Raw genomic sequence first — 18,346 nt, 5'->3', positions numbered from 1 at the left:
GCCGCGAGCGACAGAGCAATCATCCAACGTGTTGTGGCCAGGGGAAAATCCGCGCCGGCGTCGAGGTGTGCGGCTGTACCGGCGGCTGGCAGTGACAGTCGGGATTTCACAACTGAGATTCAGACTAAGAAGAAGCTCCTTGCTGCGTTGAGATTAGTACTGCCAGGTGTCACTCAACGGAATGGGTCTCCAGATTAGAAGTATACGACCAGGTCGCATAGGATTTTTTTTTTCGATAGACAGTGTACGTGCAGAACGAAGCTCACGCAATCAGCTCACATAATGCAAAAGATGAACATTTCCAATTTATTCCCGGGTTTTTTTGAACAGATTTCCTTATTTATTTCCGACAAAAAAAAGATGATGAGACCCATATATGAACTACAGAAACAAGCAACGCGAAATAGTACACGTACGGAAGAAAGCAAGGAAAAAGGAATTTGCATGCAAAATTAAGCGGATCGCCGTCGTAGCGCTAATCGGATCGTCCATATCCATATCCATATCCATATCCATCCATGGTCCGTCGATCGGTGACTCCAAGCTTTAGTAGCTAGCTAGGCTGCTGGATCCGGCCGGCGAGTCGGCCGGTCAGCACACGCCGTAGTCGCGGAACATGTGCTCCGCCGCGCCGCCGGAGCCGGAGGACGCCGACACGACGCCGGCCCCGCCCACGCCGCCGCGGAGGTGCACCAGCTCGTTCTGCCGGCGCAGCTCCATCACCTTGCGGTGGGAGTTGGAGTGCTGCGTCAGCACGAACGTGGGGCTCGCCGCCGGGCGGTACTCCGGCACCAGCCGCCCCGACTTGTACCGCACCCCGCACGCGTTGCACAGCGTCTTGGGGCCCAGCGGCCCCGTCCGCCACTGCGGCGTCTTCTCCGACGCGCAGTGCGTGCACCGGCGCACCTCGCCGCTCTGGTCCCCGCCGCCCCCTAGCTCGGCCGCCCCGACCACGAGGCCGCTCTTCTTGACGCCTCCGCCGCCGCCGCCGCCGCCTGACCGCGCCGGCTTGGAGTCGGAGGACGACGAGGAGGAGGACGGGGAGGGCTGGCGCGGAGCCAGGGCGTGCCACGCGGCCGCGGCCGCGGAGACCGCCCGCGAGCGCTTGCTCCGCGCGCCGCGGCCTGGCGCGGCCGCCGACGCGGAATTCTCCTGCTTCACCACAACGCCGCCGTTCCTCGCGGCGGCCGCCATCGCCGCCTGCACGGCCGGCGGGTAGTTGGGGATGTCCGGGTAGGAGTCGTCCACGAAGTTGGACAGCCACTCCAGCTCCGCGGCTTCCTCAGTCTGCACGTACGTACACATCAACCAATTAGTTAAGTGTTTAGCTAGCTATATGGGTAGTAGATCTCAATCATCTCATTACTCTCAGTTCTTGATCGAGCTGCTTAATTCTCTCCCATTTCTTCAGGAATTGAGATCGAGCGCGCGATCGAGCAACAATTGACTGCGGATGTTGAAGGAAGAAAGTAATTACCGGGACAGGCAGGTAAAACTCGTCGGCGAAGGAGAGGTTGAAGGACGAGGGGTGGTGGTGCTGGTGGTCGGACGAGGAGGCCGCGGCAGCCGCGGGCGGGGCCGGCGCGTTGTCGGCGGCGCCATTGTTCGCGCCGGAGAAGAAGTCGTGCGCGCCGAGGTGGGAGGAGAGGTCGAGCATCTCGTCGACGCGCATGGGGTCGGCGGCGCCGTCCCCGCCCGCGGCGCCCCCGTAAAAATTGTACTGGTGGGGGGGCTGGGAGTGGGAGTATGCGGAGTGGTGGTGGTGGTGGTGGTGGTGGTGGTTCATGGGCGAGGCGGCGGCGGATGGCGGCGCGTGGTGGTAGTGCGAGCCCATGCCGAGCTCCATGCCCAAGGCCGCCTCCCACTCCGGCGCCATGCCCGCCAGCTTAATTATACTACCGGGACGTACAGGAGCGTGCAGCGAGTGGAGTGGAGTGGGGTGGCTAGCTAGCTAGTAGCTCGCAGTAATGGCGGGGTGGCAGTAGAGTGAGGTGGTAGTGGCAGTGAGCGGGAGTGAGACTGAGAGTGGCTGTGGCTGCCGGCAGAAGCTAAGCTTGGCTTGGGGGCAAGCTAGGCTTGGCTCGGGGGAGCTCCAGTCGCGTCTCGCACCAGTAACAAAGGAAAGCCGCCGAGGCAAAACCATTAATATAGAGCGAGGAGGAGAGCAAGCCAAGCTAGCTAGCTACCTAGCTAGGCGAGGTGAGAGGGTGAGAGGTGATGCATGATGAGCACATGAAAGGGCAACCGAGCTTGCCGGGGAGGTCCATGCCATGGTGGTAAATTATTACCGCCACTGGCAGTAGCTAGCAGATGAGGGAGTGAGGAAGCAGCAGCTTGTGTCGTGGTGTAGACGTGTAGTGTGAGCGTGCAGAGCTAGCGCCAGCTGCATGGTGTAGACGAGTAGAGTGAGCTAGGTGCAGCCCAACCCAACACAAGGAACAGGGCCCATGCACTGCCCGTACTCAGAGAGGCTCACTCACCCATATGCATACCATATGCATGCATGCCCCACCGGCCGGCCACTCACGCCCATCACACAATCATTGACTTGAGCCTCTCTCTGGATCAGTTAAATTAGCTACTAGTTACTTTCACCATCCATGATTTAGTACATAGTACCCTCCTTTCAAAATAGATGACTCAACTGTGTGGTAAGTAGTATAAAGTTAGTACAAAGTTGAATCGATACAAAGTGGAGTCATCTATTTTAAAACGAAGCATGTGTTGATACATTTACTTGGGCACGGCCGGGCATATCGACCGATCACCCCCACCTTATCACCATGGTGTACACGGTGGGGCACCCGGCGGGCTGGTTTGTTGCATGCAGCCCCGGGACACTCCAGTGACAAGCTGTAGTTTGTCAGACGCCAGCGTCTTCTTACCACCAAGGACGACGTGCGTGGGCCCACGCCCGTTCACCACCATCACACATAACGGTCCTGTCAATTTACGTACTCACTCGGACGGAATAATGGAGCCAAACCCCCTGCTCCTGGCCACACGATCTGCCAGCGTGCATCATGCATGGCGCGATAAGGGAGTACGTAACAAGGGCCGAGCGCGCATAGAGATGCTGGCTCTTGTACTGAACCGGCGTCGTGTCGTCTCCATCATCAAGCTTGCACACCGGGTCGGCGGATGGATGAATTTGCACACGTCCTGACTGGGGAGGGTTGCAGCAAATCTCTTTGTAAAACTTTTGGCTCCAGGTATGGCTCGCCGTCGAATTTTCTTCGCTCTCTTCAATTGGACTGGGCTAATTTGACAATAGCAGGCTTGACAATGGTGCCAAATTCAGCAAGTTTGGTTGGTTGCGCAAATTGAACCACCTCAATTGATCGGTAGACACTGAATACCATTTCTTGAGACCAGGGACGAACAAAACCCTAGCCCCTGTCCCATCTACTCCCTCCCCCCCTTCCCCTCGCCGCCACCAGGGTGCGGTGGCGGCAGGAAGGTCCTAGTCGAGGGCGGCCTACTTGTGGAAGAGTTGGAGGGTTGTAACCGGATGCCGGATGAGGAAGGAGATACATGCTCGAGTGGTGCTCTTTGTTAGGCGGTGCTTGACGGTGGCGTTGGTCATCGAGCGTTGCGATCTACAACGGCGGCCTGACCTAGCAATGTCATTAGAGAAGAGGGAGTCGGTGCATGGTCCTTGACATCGACATCCGATCTGGACCTGTCATGCACCGGCATGGGTATTTTTTTCAGGGTTTTTTTAGGGATTATTCGAGTTTGGTATGGGCGGCAAGGCGACGGTGCTGTTCCAATGTGGAAATAATGTTTTCCCCGCTCTTTCCCTGCCCCGATGATGCGCTTATCGTCGGTGGAGGACGTGTGGAGCCATGCATCTCTCCTCTAGGTCTTCCAGGTTTAGGTTGGTTTGGATTTCGGGTGGATTCGACTGGTTTTCATAGCCTTTGAAGTTTTTATGGGCTCTTACCGGGATTTTCTTCTTCGGCGCGGCGTCTTCTAGTCTGCATCGACGACTTCATGTCCGCTGCTTCTACAAGCTCCTAGGTTTACCAACGTTCGCTCCGCCGAGACGAAGGCCCAGAGGGGGCATCGAGCTACGCTCACGGCACGTCGCCGACAAATGCAGAAGGAAGAATACTTCAGCACCCTCAAGAACTTTGAGTGTAATTTTTTTTTCTATATGGGTGTGTTTCTAAGGATGCTTAATGTACATGGATTAGGCCTTCTAAAAGCACCGCGATCGATATCTCGAGGCTGAGTTTAACAAAGTGGGTGTGCGAGCGATGGACGGAGCGAATCGGGCGGGGAGCAAGGCAGGCGTGCATGCATGCACGCATGCACGCACGCAGCACGAGCATCGAATCACGTGAGCCCGACGAGGATCCCGAGGCCGGCGGGGGAATCGTCGCCGGCACGTGCCGCCTCGTGCCCGGCCCCCATGCACGTGACGCCACTGGCCTGCATGCGACTTTTTCTTACCACTCCACCACCACCACCATGGCCTGTTCGTTCGTTCGTTCATACTGTATGCGCCTAGCTAGCCTAGCCTAGTAGCTCTGCACAGCACCATCCTCCATGGTCGTTAGTTCGGTCGACGGACGGATGGGTTCGACGTGATCGTCGCACGATTCGCTCCGGTTAAACAACTGCTGCTACGTACGTACGTACGTACAGTGATGTATAAGGAGAGTAGTTAATGAGAAGAAGGGTGAGAATAATCAAGAGACTCCAGAAATGCCAGCGGGGGTATAACATGCGGCCTCTGCTCCGGTAGCCTTATATAAACCTGCTGCTGCAGCCGCTGGTGCTTTCGCTCTGACACACGCACACCTCCCTTGCCGGCCGGGAGCGGTGGGTCGCCCCTGCTGCCAGTTGGAACCCCCCTCTCTCTCACACACACACAGTGAAGCGAAGATATCTATCCATCCATCCATCCAGCAGCTTCTTCTCTCCATGCAAGTAGGGCATCTCCCACGCGAGCCTTCAAAACGGACACCGTATTTGTCCGTGGACTAGTTCGGACTTTGTTCGCGGATTGTGATATGAGAGCCGTTAACACAAACAAATTACAACATAATTCATGCAAACACAACGGAATTCTTTCAACGGACATAAATTTGGGCATAAGTTACAAAAACCAGCGCATACTTCGTCCGTTCAATTATAATCTAAAAAACCTAAACTAATTTCTAGCGGGCGGTGACCTCATACGCCCGGTCGGGCTGGCCGGTGGCACATCCGTCGTCGTATGTGTCGTCATCCGAGTCAGAGTGGTCCTTCCAGCGACGGAAGGGCGCAGAGGCACAACAGCTTTCCCGGCCACTGCCAGCGCTCACGGGGGACACGCTTCACTTCCCCCTACACAGTGCGGAAGGCCGGCGCGGGCAATGTCGACCCTAGACAGGAATATCTGCCATTTCCATCGCCGGCAGTGGCGAAAGTGGAGGTGTCACTAAGTGACCGCTCCTCCTCGATCTTGGCGACATTCTAGTCAAGGCGGCGTAGTGGCTGCGTGGATGTCTCTGTAGTGGTCGACGACCAGTCGCGGGCCCAGGCCTCCGCGAGGACCCAAGCCAGCGCCTCATCGGACTTCACGAACGCCACATTGTTGTGTCGCTCCCACTACGGCACCTCCCCGTCCGTCCTCTCCTCGACCACGATAATGCTCTGCGACGACGAGGAGCCGCGGCCACCTGGAACACCGAGGTAGTGGAGGAGTCACCCGCACGCCTTCACTATCACCCGGGGCAGCTCCTCCTTCACGTCCTTGTCGTGCCACATGTTGGATTGTCGATGAGGCGGCAACCCCGGTTCCTCCTTCACAGTTCACATGATATAAAATTTGGACATCGTGGTTGCGCAAGAGCGACGTCTGCTCTGCCTTGACGCACCGAAGAGACAGCGACACCAGCTATGCCTTGACACTGTGGCGAGACGGTGATGTCGGCTCCACGTTGACGTGGTTTCACGACGGTTGTGGCAGCGTCGAACCCTGGTATTGGACTCATGCTTAAATAGGCGCCGCCAGACGAATGGGTGGGAATCCGGCTTCAATACGACACCAGAGTAGGATTCTGAAGCGGTGCTGCCATCGTGTCGCGCCGGCATCAATGCCATGTGGAGTCGCATCCACTATGAGACGGCCTGACATGCATCAATGTGCGGCGACCTCTTCATGTGAAGGGGGTTCCTGGGTGGAGAGGGTTCGGGCCGTGGTGGGACGTGGCGGTCATACGCATAGCGGTGGTCCGGACTCCACAAACCTCCTCCAACCTTGCATCTGGTTTACAGAAATTCGGACGTGCGGACGTATGCGACACCGTGTTGGATGACAGAAACGACCCAAGCGCGTCGGCCCGGACCGTTGCAGGCGTTTTATGCCCTGTGGTACATTAGTTACCCCCATTTCTTTGCGGTTAGAAACAACTGTTTCTAGCTACATAATCGATGAGCGGATTAGAACTGGTTTGAGGCTGCAAGTACATGAAAAATGAAAATGCTCTTACATACATTTCAGGACTATGGAGAGTTGACATGGAAATACTAATATTATTTTTGAAAGGATCCTGGCAGTAGCAGCAGCGGCAGCAGCAGTAGTTACGGGACCGGTTTTAAAAAAGCAACGGCGACATGGGTAGATGGAGAGCAGCAGCAACCCGAAGCAAAGCAAGCGCTGTGCTGTGCTGTGCTACGGCTGGCCATCGATGGAGATAGCAGCTTGTAGAATATATATGTACTGTGCGTAGCTACCTAGGTAAACTACAAGGTGATAGTAAGTGAAGGGAATGAAGGGTTGACGTCAAGGCCGGCCGGCCGGCCGGCAACGTGGAGTGTCGGTGAACGCGCGTGGCTTCATGCTCATGCATGGGGACTCCCTCCCTCCCTCCCTCCTTTCCCTCCTTGGCGTTTACTTTCTTCTTCCTCCTCCCCCATCCGCGACGGCGGCCGGAGTTTCTTTCTCGGATTTCACCGTTAGCTAGAGCCGAGCGCCCGGCCGTTTGTTTATTGGCTGGTGCGGACACATCCACCTCCCACCCATCCATGATCCATGCCTGCACATCGATGTGTACGTACGTGCCTACGCCCGCGGCACATCTTCCGTCGTTGCCACCCTCCGTCCGGAAATACTTGTCGGAGAAATGGATGTATCTAGACATATTTTAGTTTTAGATACATCCAATTTCATCTATTTGTAGGACAAGTATTTCCGGAGGGAGGGAGTACGTGCCTCCGGTAAGTAGGTACAGTACAGTAGCACGTAGTACCAGGGAGTCACTGCCGATGCTGCGACGACATGCGATAGTGCTGCCCGGTCGGCCGGTTGCAACCGGCTATGGTTACGTAGCGGTCGCCTAGCTAGCTAGCTAGCTAGTCACGTTGACATGACGGATCATGGATCGGCTCATTTTCATCTCCGTCCCTCTCTCTCACCCCGCCAACACAATAAGATGGCCTCTCTATAGCTTGCTACCGACTGACATGTCTGTCCCTAGTCCATTACGACCCCGTACCATGCTATGCATGCACCACCTTCAGGAAGAGAGTATATATGTCACGTCCTGAAAGGGCCGGCGGGCTTCATCGGTCGGTACACGTACGGAGATGCCGACTAGCAATGCACCCAACGCAGCACATCCTCGTGTGTGGCCACAACGTATGTACGCACGCACGCCGGGCGGGAACAAGTGCATCAGCTTTCAGTGCTAGCTAGCTACTCCGGGCGGGAACAAGTGCATGTCGTGGAGCTGAGGAAGCTTCCTGCTGCCTGCTGCTAGTATGGACGAGCTGATTAGTTAACTAGAGAACTTAATTACACTGCAGTAATCAGTAGGAGTAGTTAAGTGAGCTGGTAGTACAGACGCCATGGTAGGGGTACTAGGTAATTATACGGACAGAGGACGGGAGCGGATGATGAGTGGAGTGGTTAACTTTGGGGCCGGGGTTCCGTTGAGGGCTCTGACACGGGCTAGCTGTAAAACACATGACTAATTGGACGGGGCGAGGGTGAGGAGGAGGAGGCGTCTCTTTCGGGCCTCTGACACCCGCCTGCACGGCAGCACGTGGTGGTAGCTTTCCGCGGGCCCTGCCGTACCACTGCCACGTGTCGGTTGGCGGCCGGACAGCCCCTGCCACCGCCGGCCCTGCCGACGTCAGGGACCACCGCCGCCTCCCCACCATTGCATTTCCTTCCGCTATGGGTTAGCAAGTTAAGTTAAGTTACCCTTTCATGCTCCCATGTTTCTACCACTAACCCCATCCTCTTCTTCTTCTTCTTCATCCAGCTTGTACCTAGTGCTAAATGGTACCGGTAAGCGGCGGTGCGCCATCTGCTTATTAAGAGGAAGAAGACGGGCGACCCTAGACACTTCGATGTAATTTCTTTGTTTTCCTAATTGTTTCTACTTTCTCGCAAAAAAGGAGAATACTCCCTCCGTCCTTGAAAAAATGTGCTTCCAACTTTGTTGAAAAGTCAAACTTTTCTATGTTAAACCGTATTTATACAATAATAGACCAACATTTATGCCGTCAAATTAGTAGCATTAGATTCATGATAAAATATAATTTCCTCATACACCTATTTGGTTTCACAAGCATTGATATATTTTTGCACAAACTCGGTCAAACTTTAAGATAGTTTAACCCTTCGATAAAGTTAAAAGTACACTCTTTCAAGGATGGAGGGAGTATATGTTTTTCCAAAAAAGAAAGAAAGAACAGGCTGCGACAGGATCTTTGCCTTATCTTTGAAGATAGATACACTCCTCATAATTAATATATATGAATACGAATACCAATATTTATAGCGTACGCCAACAAAAAAAGTTATTTATAAAAACATTATTTGGTGCATGGGCAGCAGTAGCTTTCATGGTAGCTGGATGGATCAAGTATCGTTAGTTCCAATACATGCATACATGCATGTTTCCTCAGGGCCGGGCTCACTTGTCGCCTGCCCTGCTTCCATCTCGCACGCCACCTAACCCCATGACACTGCTACTACGTGTAGGTCCATCTACTTATAACAGGCAATAAAGCTCTAATTAAGTGCAAAGCCTGCTAATTAATTGAGCCAACAAGATCACTACAGCTAGGAGTACTATCTATCTAGTATGTGAACACCTCTCAATCACTCTCAACAAACATGCATGCACATACTATGCCATCTTCCAATAAAAGCTAATGATGTTCTGAAAAATGCCATGTTCAAGAATTCATCCGATTAACTTGCCGATTAATCCCTACTCGTAGGGTCATCGAGTAGCCGATAAACCGATAAATTATCCGATTAGTTGATTAAATGGCCGATTAACTAGCCGATTAGCCGATTAATCCCCTACTAGCCAGCCAACCGAGCAGCTATCAGTTAACGATTTCCTCAACCATGAAAAAATGTACGACTATTTAGCTTCGTAGGATCAACAGCTCGTCGATTTACAATTACTACAATTATCTCTCAGTAAACATAGAAATGATTATTTCTACGCCGACCATGAAATTTGAAATAGACAATCGCTAGCTGCTTGATAGGGATAAGTCATGCTGCTGGCCACTTGTATAATTGACCCCCGTCCAATTTACGCACGCCCGTGCCCACCTAGCTGGTAAAAGAAAACGTGCATGATTCATGACTTGTGGTGCCACTAGCTTGGTGTTTGGACCATGGCGTTCCAATGAGTAATTACGGCAAATAAATTCTGGCCCTGTGTTGGCTTTGTACCCACCTTTTTTGGGATTCCATCCATCCATGGACCGCTTGGCGCTTGCCATTATCAATTTGCCGGCCCGGCAGGGTCCGACCAGTACCTATTTGATCGTCAGCTTTGTGTGACACCGCAAGGCTGCCAAAAATATCCATACCCATGCTAGTTACCCGTACATACACAAGGCAGATTATCACCGGGCGACCAATTACTAAAGGTCTATGTGGATGGAGATTTTCTTTTCTTTGCAAAAGCCCGAGTACAATGTAAATTTCGACACACAATGGTCTCAAGCACTGAAGACACTCGAGTCATGGATTCGGAATTGACAAAGTCATCACATGTGCCTTGCCATCAACAAGAACATGGCCTACGCTGAAGGTATGATCTGTGTTAACAAGACACACATGGCACGGAACTTGTGTTCGTTCCCGGGTGGGCTGGGGTACAATCACCCTACCAGGCATCGAACCTATGGTTGGTTCTCTTGCTGGATAGAGGTTTCATATTAGCATGCATATGATTTCAATTCATACATAATATATACGCTCTATGTTCCTAAACATAAGACCTTTTAAAGATTTCAACCTGGACTACATACGGAACAAAATGAGTGAACCTACACTCTAAAATATGTCTATATACCTCTGTATGTAGTCTGTATTGAAATAACTAAATGCCTCACATTTAGAAATGAAGGGAGTATAATTTTTCAACAAGGCCCCTTGATCAAACATATTAGACCACCATAAATTCCACCTTAATTTTTATTTCCGGGTTGTGCATTCAACTTCTCTTACTTTGGTACTCCACTCTCTCAAGCCCATAGCGGTCTGAGATTAATCAAATTATGTATACGTTATATTTTAAATTATGTAGGGAATTATACTGATGGAACTGGAATAAGGATGCTGCATCGATCAAACATGCTAGTTTTTTTGTTTTTTTTAATAAAGGAACAAGCAAATGTTTAATATCAGGCATATGGCATTTCGTCAACCCATTGCTATGAGTAAGCAACACACTATGATCGACACTCTATTCACACTGAAACAAACACAAACTTGCATGGACAAAACAGAGGTTTGAGCCCTGTAGGGAACACAAATGATATGTATCACTGGAAGCTCTTGTATGACGTGTTTTGTGGACTTTGTCCCGAGAGCTCCTAAATAGCACTTTAGGCGCCATCGACCACACTGTGCCCGCACGACGCTACGTGGGCCATGGCCCAATACGTCATCGATCACACACACTAGCTGCCTCGGAATCTCGCTCGCTCGACTATGTTTTGTTTTTGTATTTGATCTTTTTTTTCTTGGTTTTCTCTTATTCTGTTTTATTATGGTTCCAGATTTTTTGAATTAAAATATATTCATAGATTTAGAAAAAAACGAATTTAAGAAAAAATTACAAAACTCAAAATTGTTAATAGATTTGAAAAAAAAATCACAAATTTGAAACATATTCATGAATTCAGAAAATTTCACAGAGTTGAATTTTTTGAACTTCATCAAAGTTAAAGAATTGGAAAGAACTTCAGGAGTTCCAGGAATTTTAAAAAGTTCATGAATTTGGGAAAATGTTCACAAATTTCAGGAAAAAAGTTCATGAATTGGAAAGAAGTTCAGGACTTTGAGAAAATCAAATGTTTCAAAATCATGAATTTTAAAATAGTTCACATATTTCACAAAAAAGGTTCACGAATTTGAAGGAAGATCACATATTTGAGGGAAAAACTTCACAAATTTGAAAAACGTCACAGAAATTTGAGACAAAAATGTTCATATATCTAAGGAAAAATTTCACGAGTTTGAGACAAAAAGTTTACGAAGTTGAAAAATGTCATGAATTTAAGGTAAAAAATCCCGAATTTAGGAAAAATCACGAATTTGACAAAAGGGAAATATTCATGAAATTTAAAGGGGGAACAGGGAAAGAATAAAACCAAAATAAGAACAACGAAATACCGTCTTGACACCTGACAAAAACAAAACAGGAAGAAAAACAGCCAAAAGAAGATTAAAACACAAGAAGACCATTTTTTTTGCTCCTCCGCTGAATGGGCCTGCCCATTTCGGTTGTGGGGTGGTAAGGTGTGCACCGGAGAGCAAATAATTGAGGAGGGCCCCTTCGAGAGGGTGGGTTGCGAGCGCGCCAATGTCGCGCTCTGGGTGCTTCCTTCGGATATTTTCTTTTAATTTTCCACACGTGTTGTCGGCTTTTTAGAAGATTTATTTTCGGGTTTTTCACCAGTCTTTTTTAGCTTTTCACCAAAAAGAAATTTGATTTTTTTTGTTTTCCAAAAAAGGTATTTTTTTTCCTTCGGCGAGAGGCACAGAGTGTTTTTTCGCGAGAGGCATGGATTTGCTTCTGCGAGAGGCATGCTCGTGCCTCTCGACAAAGGAAAAAAATGCTTATCTTTTTCTTTTGCTTCCCCAAGAGGCACGGCCGTGCCTCTCGAAGAAGATAATACATTTTCTCTTTGTTTTTCCTTCCATGAGTGGTATGGATTTGCCTCCACAAGAGGCACGGCCATGTGTCACAGAAACAGGAAAAAACATATTTTCTTTTTTCTTCTTCCGCGAGAGGCACGTGTTTTTCCCTTCCGCGAGAGGGACGCTTTTGCTTCCACGAGAGGCACAGACATGCCTCTCTGAAATGGCTTTTGGAAAGGAAAAAAATGTGCTCCCGGTGTGGTTTTTTCCTCTGTTTTATTTTGTTCTTTTTTTAAAAAATATCGTCAAAACCTATCAATATGTGATCTACTTTTGAATAGGGGAATCCAACGATGAAAACAATTCGAGATTTGGACACACTGTTTAAGAGATAAAACATTTTGAATAAACGGATCTATGAAAAACAAAAGATAAAACTCCCGGTGCGCCACTTTGTCGCTACATGAGAATGCGGGAGTGGCCTTCAGAAAGAGTGCTCCTTAATTAGTGATTTCATGCGCGCCGCATACTGAATACACTCTATTGTACACCAATTTGGGGTTTGTCTCGCTTGTAGTGAGAAGGAAGAACCCCCAACCTAAGGCACCTCCCTAAATGGTCCGTCCCATCGTATAGGAAGGGCTGGCTCCTGGCACACATTTTTTTATTTATTTCTTTTAATATTTCTCAAATAGAAACATATTTTATTTAATTCCAATAAAGTATTAATCACTCGTTTGAAAATTGTTTGTTTAGTGTAAAACAACTATTCACAGAACTTGGAAAAAATGTTGATCGTGTTTGAAAATTTGTTCGTAAAATTCCAAAAATGTTCACATACTTCAAGAAAATGTTTGTTACATCTAACGAAAATTTTATGCAATACAAAAAATGTTTACGTCAGATAGAAAATTTGTACCAATAAAACAATGCACAAGACATTTCAAAACAATGTAATGTCTTTCAAAAGGCTGTACATGGTATTTTCAATTTCTCATAGAAAAAACTCATGTCATTAAAAAAGTAATAGACATTTGAAAGAAATACTCACGCATTTCATAAAAATGTTCATCACATTTAACAAAAGTTTATACAATGTAATACAACTTTTGCCTAGTTTGACACAAAATTTAAATGTGTATTTGAAAATGCTTAACATGTATTAAAAAATAAAAACATACATCTGAAAATATATACATCTTCTTCAATGTGTATTAGAAAAATGTTTAATGTGTTTTAAAAATTATTCAAAATATAAATATATCTCTTCAATTTTAAAAAATGCCCGACCTGTACAAACAAATGTTCGAAATGTACCCTAATAGTGTACAATGTGTTGGAAAATGGGAAAAAGAAGACAACTGGTGGAGAAATGCAGAAGAACCGATGAACAGTGGTGAAGAAACAAAGAAAATCATTTACAAACAACACAAAAACAAAAGAAAGGAAAACAAATAACCAGCTCAGACTATTAACATTGTTGGGCCCAACTCGTTAAACCAAGCTGCATCTAGATAAAGCCCTAGGAGTGCTCCTCGTTGGCGCCATATGCGCAGAAATGTAAGTAACTAGTTGGCGAGCGCTCCTTTTTGGAAGCCTCCCAACAATCACTTGGGGGTGGACTGAGAGCCACCACTTGGTGTACTCTCAACCGCCGCCACGTGTCGCACCTTGGATGCTCCATCCGAATTTTATTTTTATTTTTATTTTTCACATGCCTTTTATGCTTTTTAGATGGTTTTTTCCTGTTTTTTTTTCTTTCCTGTTTTTCACCGATCTTTTCTAGCTCTTCGACAAGATTTTTTTTTAAAAAGCATAAAAAAATGAGTTTTTCTTTTGTTTGCTTCTGTGAGAGGTACGATTTTTCTTCCGCGAGAGGCATGGTTGTACCTCTCGTAAACAGAAAACGTGTTTTCTCATATATATATATTTTTTTTCGTGAGAGGCACGGTTTTGCTTCTGCGAGAGGCACGACAGTGTCTCTCGGAACCAGAAAAAAAATGCATTTTCTCTCTTTTTTTTTCTTCCGTGAAAGGCATGGTTTTGCTTTTGCGAGAGGCTCGGTTTTGCTTTCGTGAATGGCACGGCCGTGCCTCTCGGAATAAAAAATAAGTGTTTTCTCTTTTTTTTTCTCTTCCGTGGGAGGCACGTTTTTGCTTGCTCCTCTCGGAAACGAAAGAAAAGCGAGTTTTCTTTTTTCCTCGAGAGCTACGGCTTTGCTTCCGCGAGAGGCACGGCCGTGCCTCTCGGAAACGGCTTCAAGTAAGGGGGAAAATGTGCTCCCAGTTCGTGTCCGATTTTTTTTGTGAAAAAGAGTTGTCAAAACCTATCAACATGAGACCTAGTTTTGAAGATCTCGGCGCAAGGAATCCAACGGTGAAAACGGTTCGAGATTTGGATGCATGGTTTTAGAGATAAAGCGTTTTGAAAAAATAGATTTGCGAAAAAGGCAAAACTCTCAGGTTTTGACAAGTGGTGCATATGCAGTGTTCCACTTTTTCGCAACCCGGGGAGGTGGGAGTGAACTTTGAAAGGAGTACTCCTCAATTAGTGATTTCGGCCAATTTTGGCTCCCGGGGCTCACGTGCAAGCTCTCTCTTGGACCAGCCCAATAAGGAAAAATAATCGGTCGCTTCATTCGATCGCTTCGCTCGATAAAAAAAGCTTCCTCGCTAGTTTGATGGCACCAGTTGACCATTTAACCTTTGACCGCTTGCAGTTGACCATGTTGATTATTGACTTTTGAAAATTTGGAAAAAATGCTGATCGATATGAAAAAAGTTTGCAGATTTCAAAAATACACAATTTTTAAAAAAACGATTGATTTTAAAAAAGTTCACGAATTGTAAAAAAGTTCATCAACTTTGAAAACATTTCATCGATTTTCTAAAAACAATGTAAATTTGAAAAATGTTCATCTTTTTTTAAGTCCATCAATTTGAAAAAATACAGAAAAAAAAGAAAACACAATTTATCAATTTTGATCCAAAATCATCGAATTTGAGAAAAAGTTCATCAACTTTGGACAAAAAATCATAAAGCTGAAAAAAGTTCTTCTATTTTGAAAAAAATTATTGATTGTTTTTCAAGTTGATGGATTTTGGAAAAAGTTAATCTATTTTGAAGAAAGAGTCCACGAATTTGAAAAGTTAAAGAAAAAAGGGCAGAGAAAAAGAAAAGAACGGAAGAAAGAAGAAAAGACGAAAAAAGATGTATGTAATCACGGGTTTATCCAGCATTAGGTCACGGGTTTGAATCCATCCAGGCTGCAATTTTTAATGAAAAAATATTCTATTACGTTGGTTGTCGCCTGGTAATGGGCCGGCCCGTTTGCACGAATCCTTCCAAAGTTGACCAGTACTCCCTTCGGACCAGTTTACAGTATGAGAATTTGCTTATCTCACCGACTTTTTTTTTATTTCTTCTTTCACAGGGATCGATTTCTTTTCATCTTTTCCCGGCAAAGAAAAAATAATTCCTTTTCATCTTTTGTAGGGAAGGAAAGAGACAGCAATCTTTTTGAGGCGCACGCAGCGAAACGTCCAAAAACTAAGGGCCCGTTCGGGGATCCACCAGCTCCTCAAAATACACGGAGCTGGGGAGTACCGTTTCGGCCGCTCTGAATTTTCTAGCGGTAGCTCCGTCCGCTCCGGGAGCGGGGGCGCGGAGCGGAGGGCCTCCGAACAGCCCCTAAGCCGAAGCAGAGGTGGCGACCGTGCGTGCAGACGGCAACTCACAACGGACGCGTGCAGGCCGGCTAAGTTTGGACGACAGCGACCCGCCATTGCCGAAGGCAGAAATTCCGTCTGTAGCACGGATGCCGCTGCCGGCCCAACCCACCAACGTACAATAATAATGCCTCCCACCCATGTACTCATCACTTTACAAGATCGTGCTCGTGCGTACGTGAAAGTGCACACAGAATTGTGTTCCTATATTTGTCCTTATAAAAACACAAAGCTTGCACTTTTCGCAACAAAAATTGTGGTTCGCAAATTGGACACAGAAGTATATGTTAGAGTATAATGTTTGGTAATAACTCATAGTTTGGACTTTTGGAGAACTGGCTGAATCATGAATTCAATATGGTATTAAAGTCAAAAGGTCTTGAGTTCAAAACACTGTCAACACAATATTAAAATAAAAGGATTCTACGGCCTACATCGATCCCACGTCTAAGAAATAGATAAGTCTAGATGTGAGGGGGAGTGTTCAGGTGAAATATATTGCTCGCCTCTCTAAATCAGTTCGTACTTTTGAAGCAACTGGCTGGAGCACGAGTTCATCTGCAATCTACATCGATTAGTTAAGGAGCATAGACGTGAGGGAGGTGTTGGAGTATAATGTCCGGCGCTCTCCCTAGCTCGGACTTTCGAAGCAGCTGGTTGAAGCATGAATTCAATACTAGAAAGCATGTCTAAACTTCATAAAAATACATCATGGTTCTTGGACCAGCGACGACAACTCTGCTGCAACGAGCCCACTCTGAAGCCGGCCAACACTTTTCGTTACAAATTTAGTAAGTTTAAAAAGTGAAAAAAACAACAACAAATTTAGTAATTCAGAAAAAGTAAAAAAAACTTATTTTGTTTTAACAAACTTTACTTTATTTTGCATTTGTATAGAAAATTTCGTCAACAAAAAACCCCTATCGCCTTCTGGAAAAAAAATCAAGGGACAAAAAGTGTGAATAGTGACCTGTATATATAGTGGTAATCAAGGGACAAAAAAAAATCAAAGGACAAAAAATCAAGGGCCCACCACCAGCGGCCGGCGACCAGAATCGGTGGATGCGGCGGCCGTGCGGACGAAGCCGGCCGGCCGGAAAAGTCAGTCTGGGTGACACTGACCCGCCACTGCTCAACGGAGAAAGTCTGCCCGCCTCACTACGCAATCGCAACCAGTGGATCCAGGATTTGAAGTTATCAGGGCGGACTTTTATAGGAAACAAAAATTCAAAACCACAATATGATCAAATACGACAATCAAGAAAAATAATTGACCAAGAGTATGCATGTAGGCAAGATTATCAACACAATAAATTTATCAAAGTAGTTTCATCTGCAAGAACTAGGTAAAATATGGTAACGCAAAAAATCACATAATGTCTAACCTGGACTACCTGAAACATGTAAAAACAATCAGATTAATCTAAATCATAGAACAGTATGCCATTTTTTTAAACAAAAGACACAGCAAATGTTTACCACTAAGTTGTAGTTATACGTGGAGGATTTGTAAGATGGCCCGAACATCACATTTGTAATTAATTTTCAGTGTTCATCTTCCAAGAATTAGGCTAACATGACAACAAATTAAACATGATACTAGAACAGAAGAGAATACTAGGGGAGAGCGAAAGAACCTGGTCCTTGTTGCCTCTGTTGCCTGCTCGCGGCGACTCCTCTTCCCGTATGAACGGCATGGAGAACAGGTGGACTCGTTTCTCCTTCTCCATCTAGCACCATCGGCTGGATAGACCTGGGCAGCGCAGACGACAACGAGACGGCAGTGGAGGCGGCGTCGCGTCGGCAGGGCATGATCGTGTGAGGCGTGAGGCGTGAGTTCAGGAATCAGGACGATTAGTTCCAGGAGAACTGTGAACGTGAAAATCAGGCTGCGTACAATAACTGATGGGCTCATCTAAGTTTTATTGGGCTTACTTGATTGGCCCATCTAAAGATCTCCTAGCGAGCAGTTACCTGGCGAATCGTTTTCCTCTTCCCTCGTCCCGCTCGACCACACCTGAGACCTTCCAGCAAACCTGCCCGACTCCCATGGTGGCCGCCAGCCAAAATCAGTACGGGGGTACCCTAGGTTTCAAAATTTTACCCGGGGCGGCCGCCCCTACACGACCCCACGCTGGAGCCGCCCCTGATCACAACACGGATTCCACGCGTTCATGTGTGTGCATGCGGAGCATGCGAACGCGACGTCGTTGGTGCAACTTTTTTGATCCCGAACCGAAAGAGAAAGGATATCGATCCATCGTGCCTGTCTCATCGTCGTGCATGTTGCTTTCGTCTCATCTCTTTACTTTATCCTTGCTACTACTAGTTGCTACTTCCTCCGTTCCTAAATATTTGTCTTTCTAGATATTTCAACAAGTGACTACAGCCGGAGCAAAATGAGTGAATCTACACTCTAAAATATGTCTATATACATCCGTATGTGGTAACCATTTGAAATCTCTAAAAAGACAAATATTTAAGAACGAAGGATAACATA

General features: G+C 47.2%; 1 protein-coding gene across 1 annotated transcript; it reads right to left on the bottom strand.

Moving 5' to 3' along the window:
• Positions 1-280: 280 nt before the first annotated feature.
• Positions 281-2,352, bottom strand: LOC119292239 (GATA transcription factor 2-like). The gene is made up of 2 exons (XM_037571072.1): positions 1,478-2,352; positions 281-1,287 (listed from the first exon to the last, which is right to left on the bottom strand). The coding sequence occupies exons 1-2, from the start codon at positions 1,874-1,876 to the stop codon at positions 592-594; spliced, it is 1,095 nt and encodes a 364-aa protein (XP_037426969.1). The 5' UTR covers positions 1,877-2,352; the 3' UTR covers positions 281-591.
• Between the last annotated feature and the right edge of the window lie 15,994 nt (positions 2,353-18,346).

This window comes from Triticum dicoccoides, chromosome 4B, assembly GCF_002162155.2.
Source record: "Triticum dicoccoides isolate Atlit2015 ecotype Zavitan chromosome 4B, WEW_v2.0, whole genome shotgun sequence".
NCBI classification, from domain to species: Eukaryota; Viridiplantae; Streptophyta; class Magnoliopsida; order Poales; family Poaceae; genus Triticum; species Triticum dicoccoides.
Note: the sequence above shows the minus strand (reverse complement) of the source record. Positions and strands in the feature narration are given on the sequence as shown.

Coding starts and splice junctions, on each gene's coding strand:
- LOC119292239 (XM_037571072.1), bottom strand. CDS start 1,876: ATGGCGCCGGAGTGGGAGGCGGCCTTGGGCATGGAGCTCGGCATGGGC. Junction 1,288..1,477: donor AGTTTTACCTGCCTGTCCCG/GTAATTACTTTC, acceptor ACGTACGTGCAG/ACTGAGGAAGCCGCGGAGCT.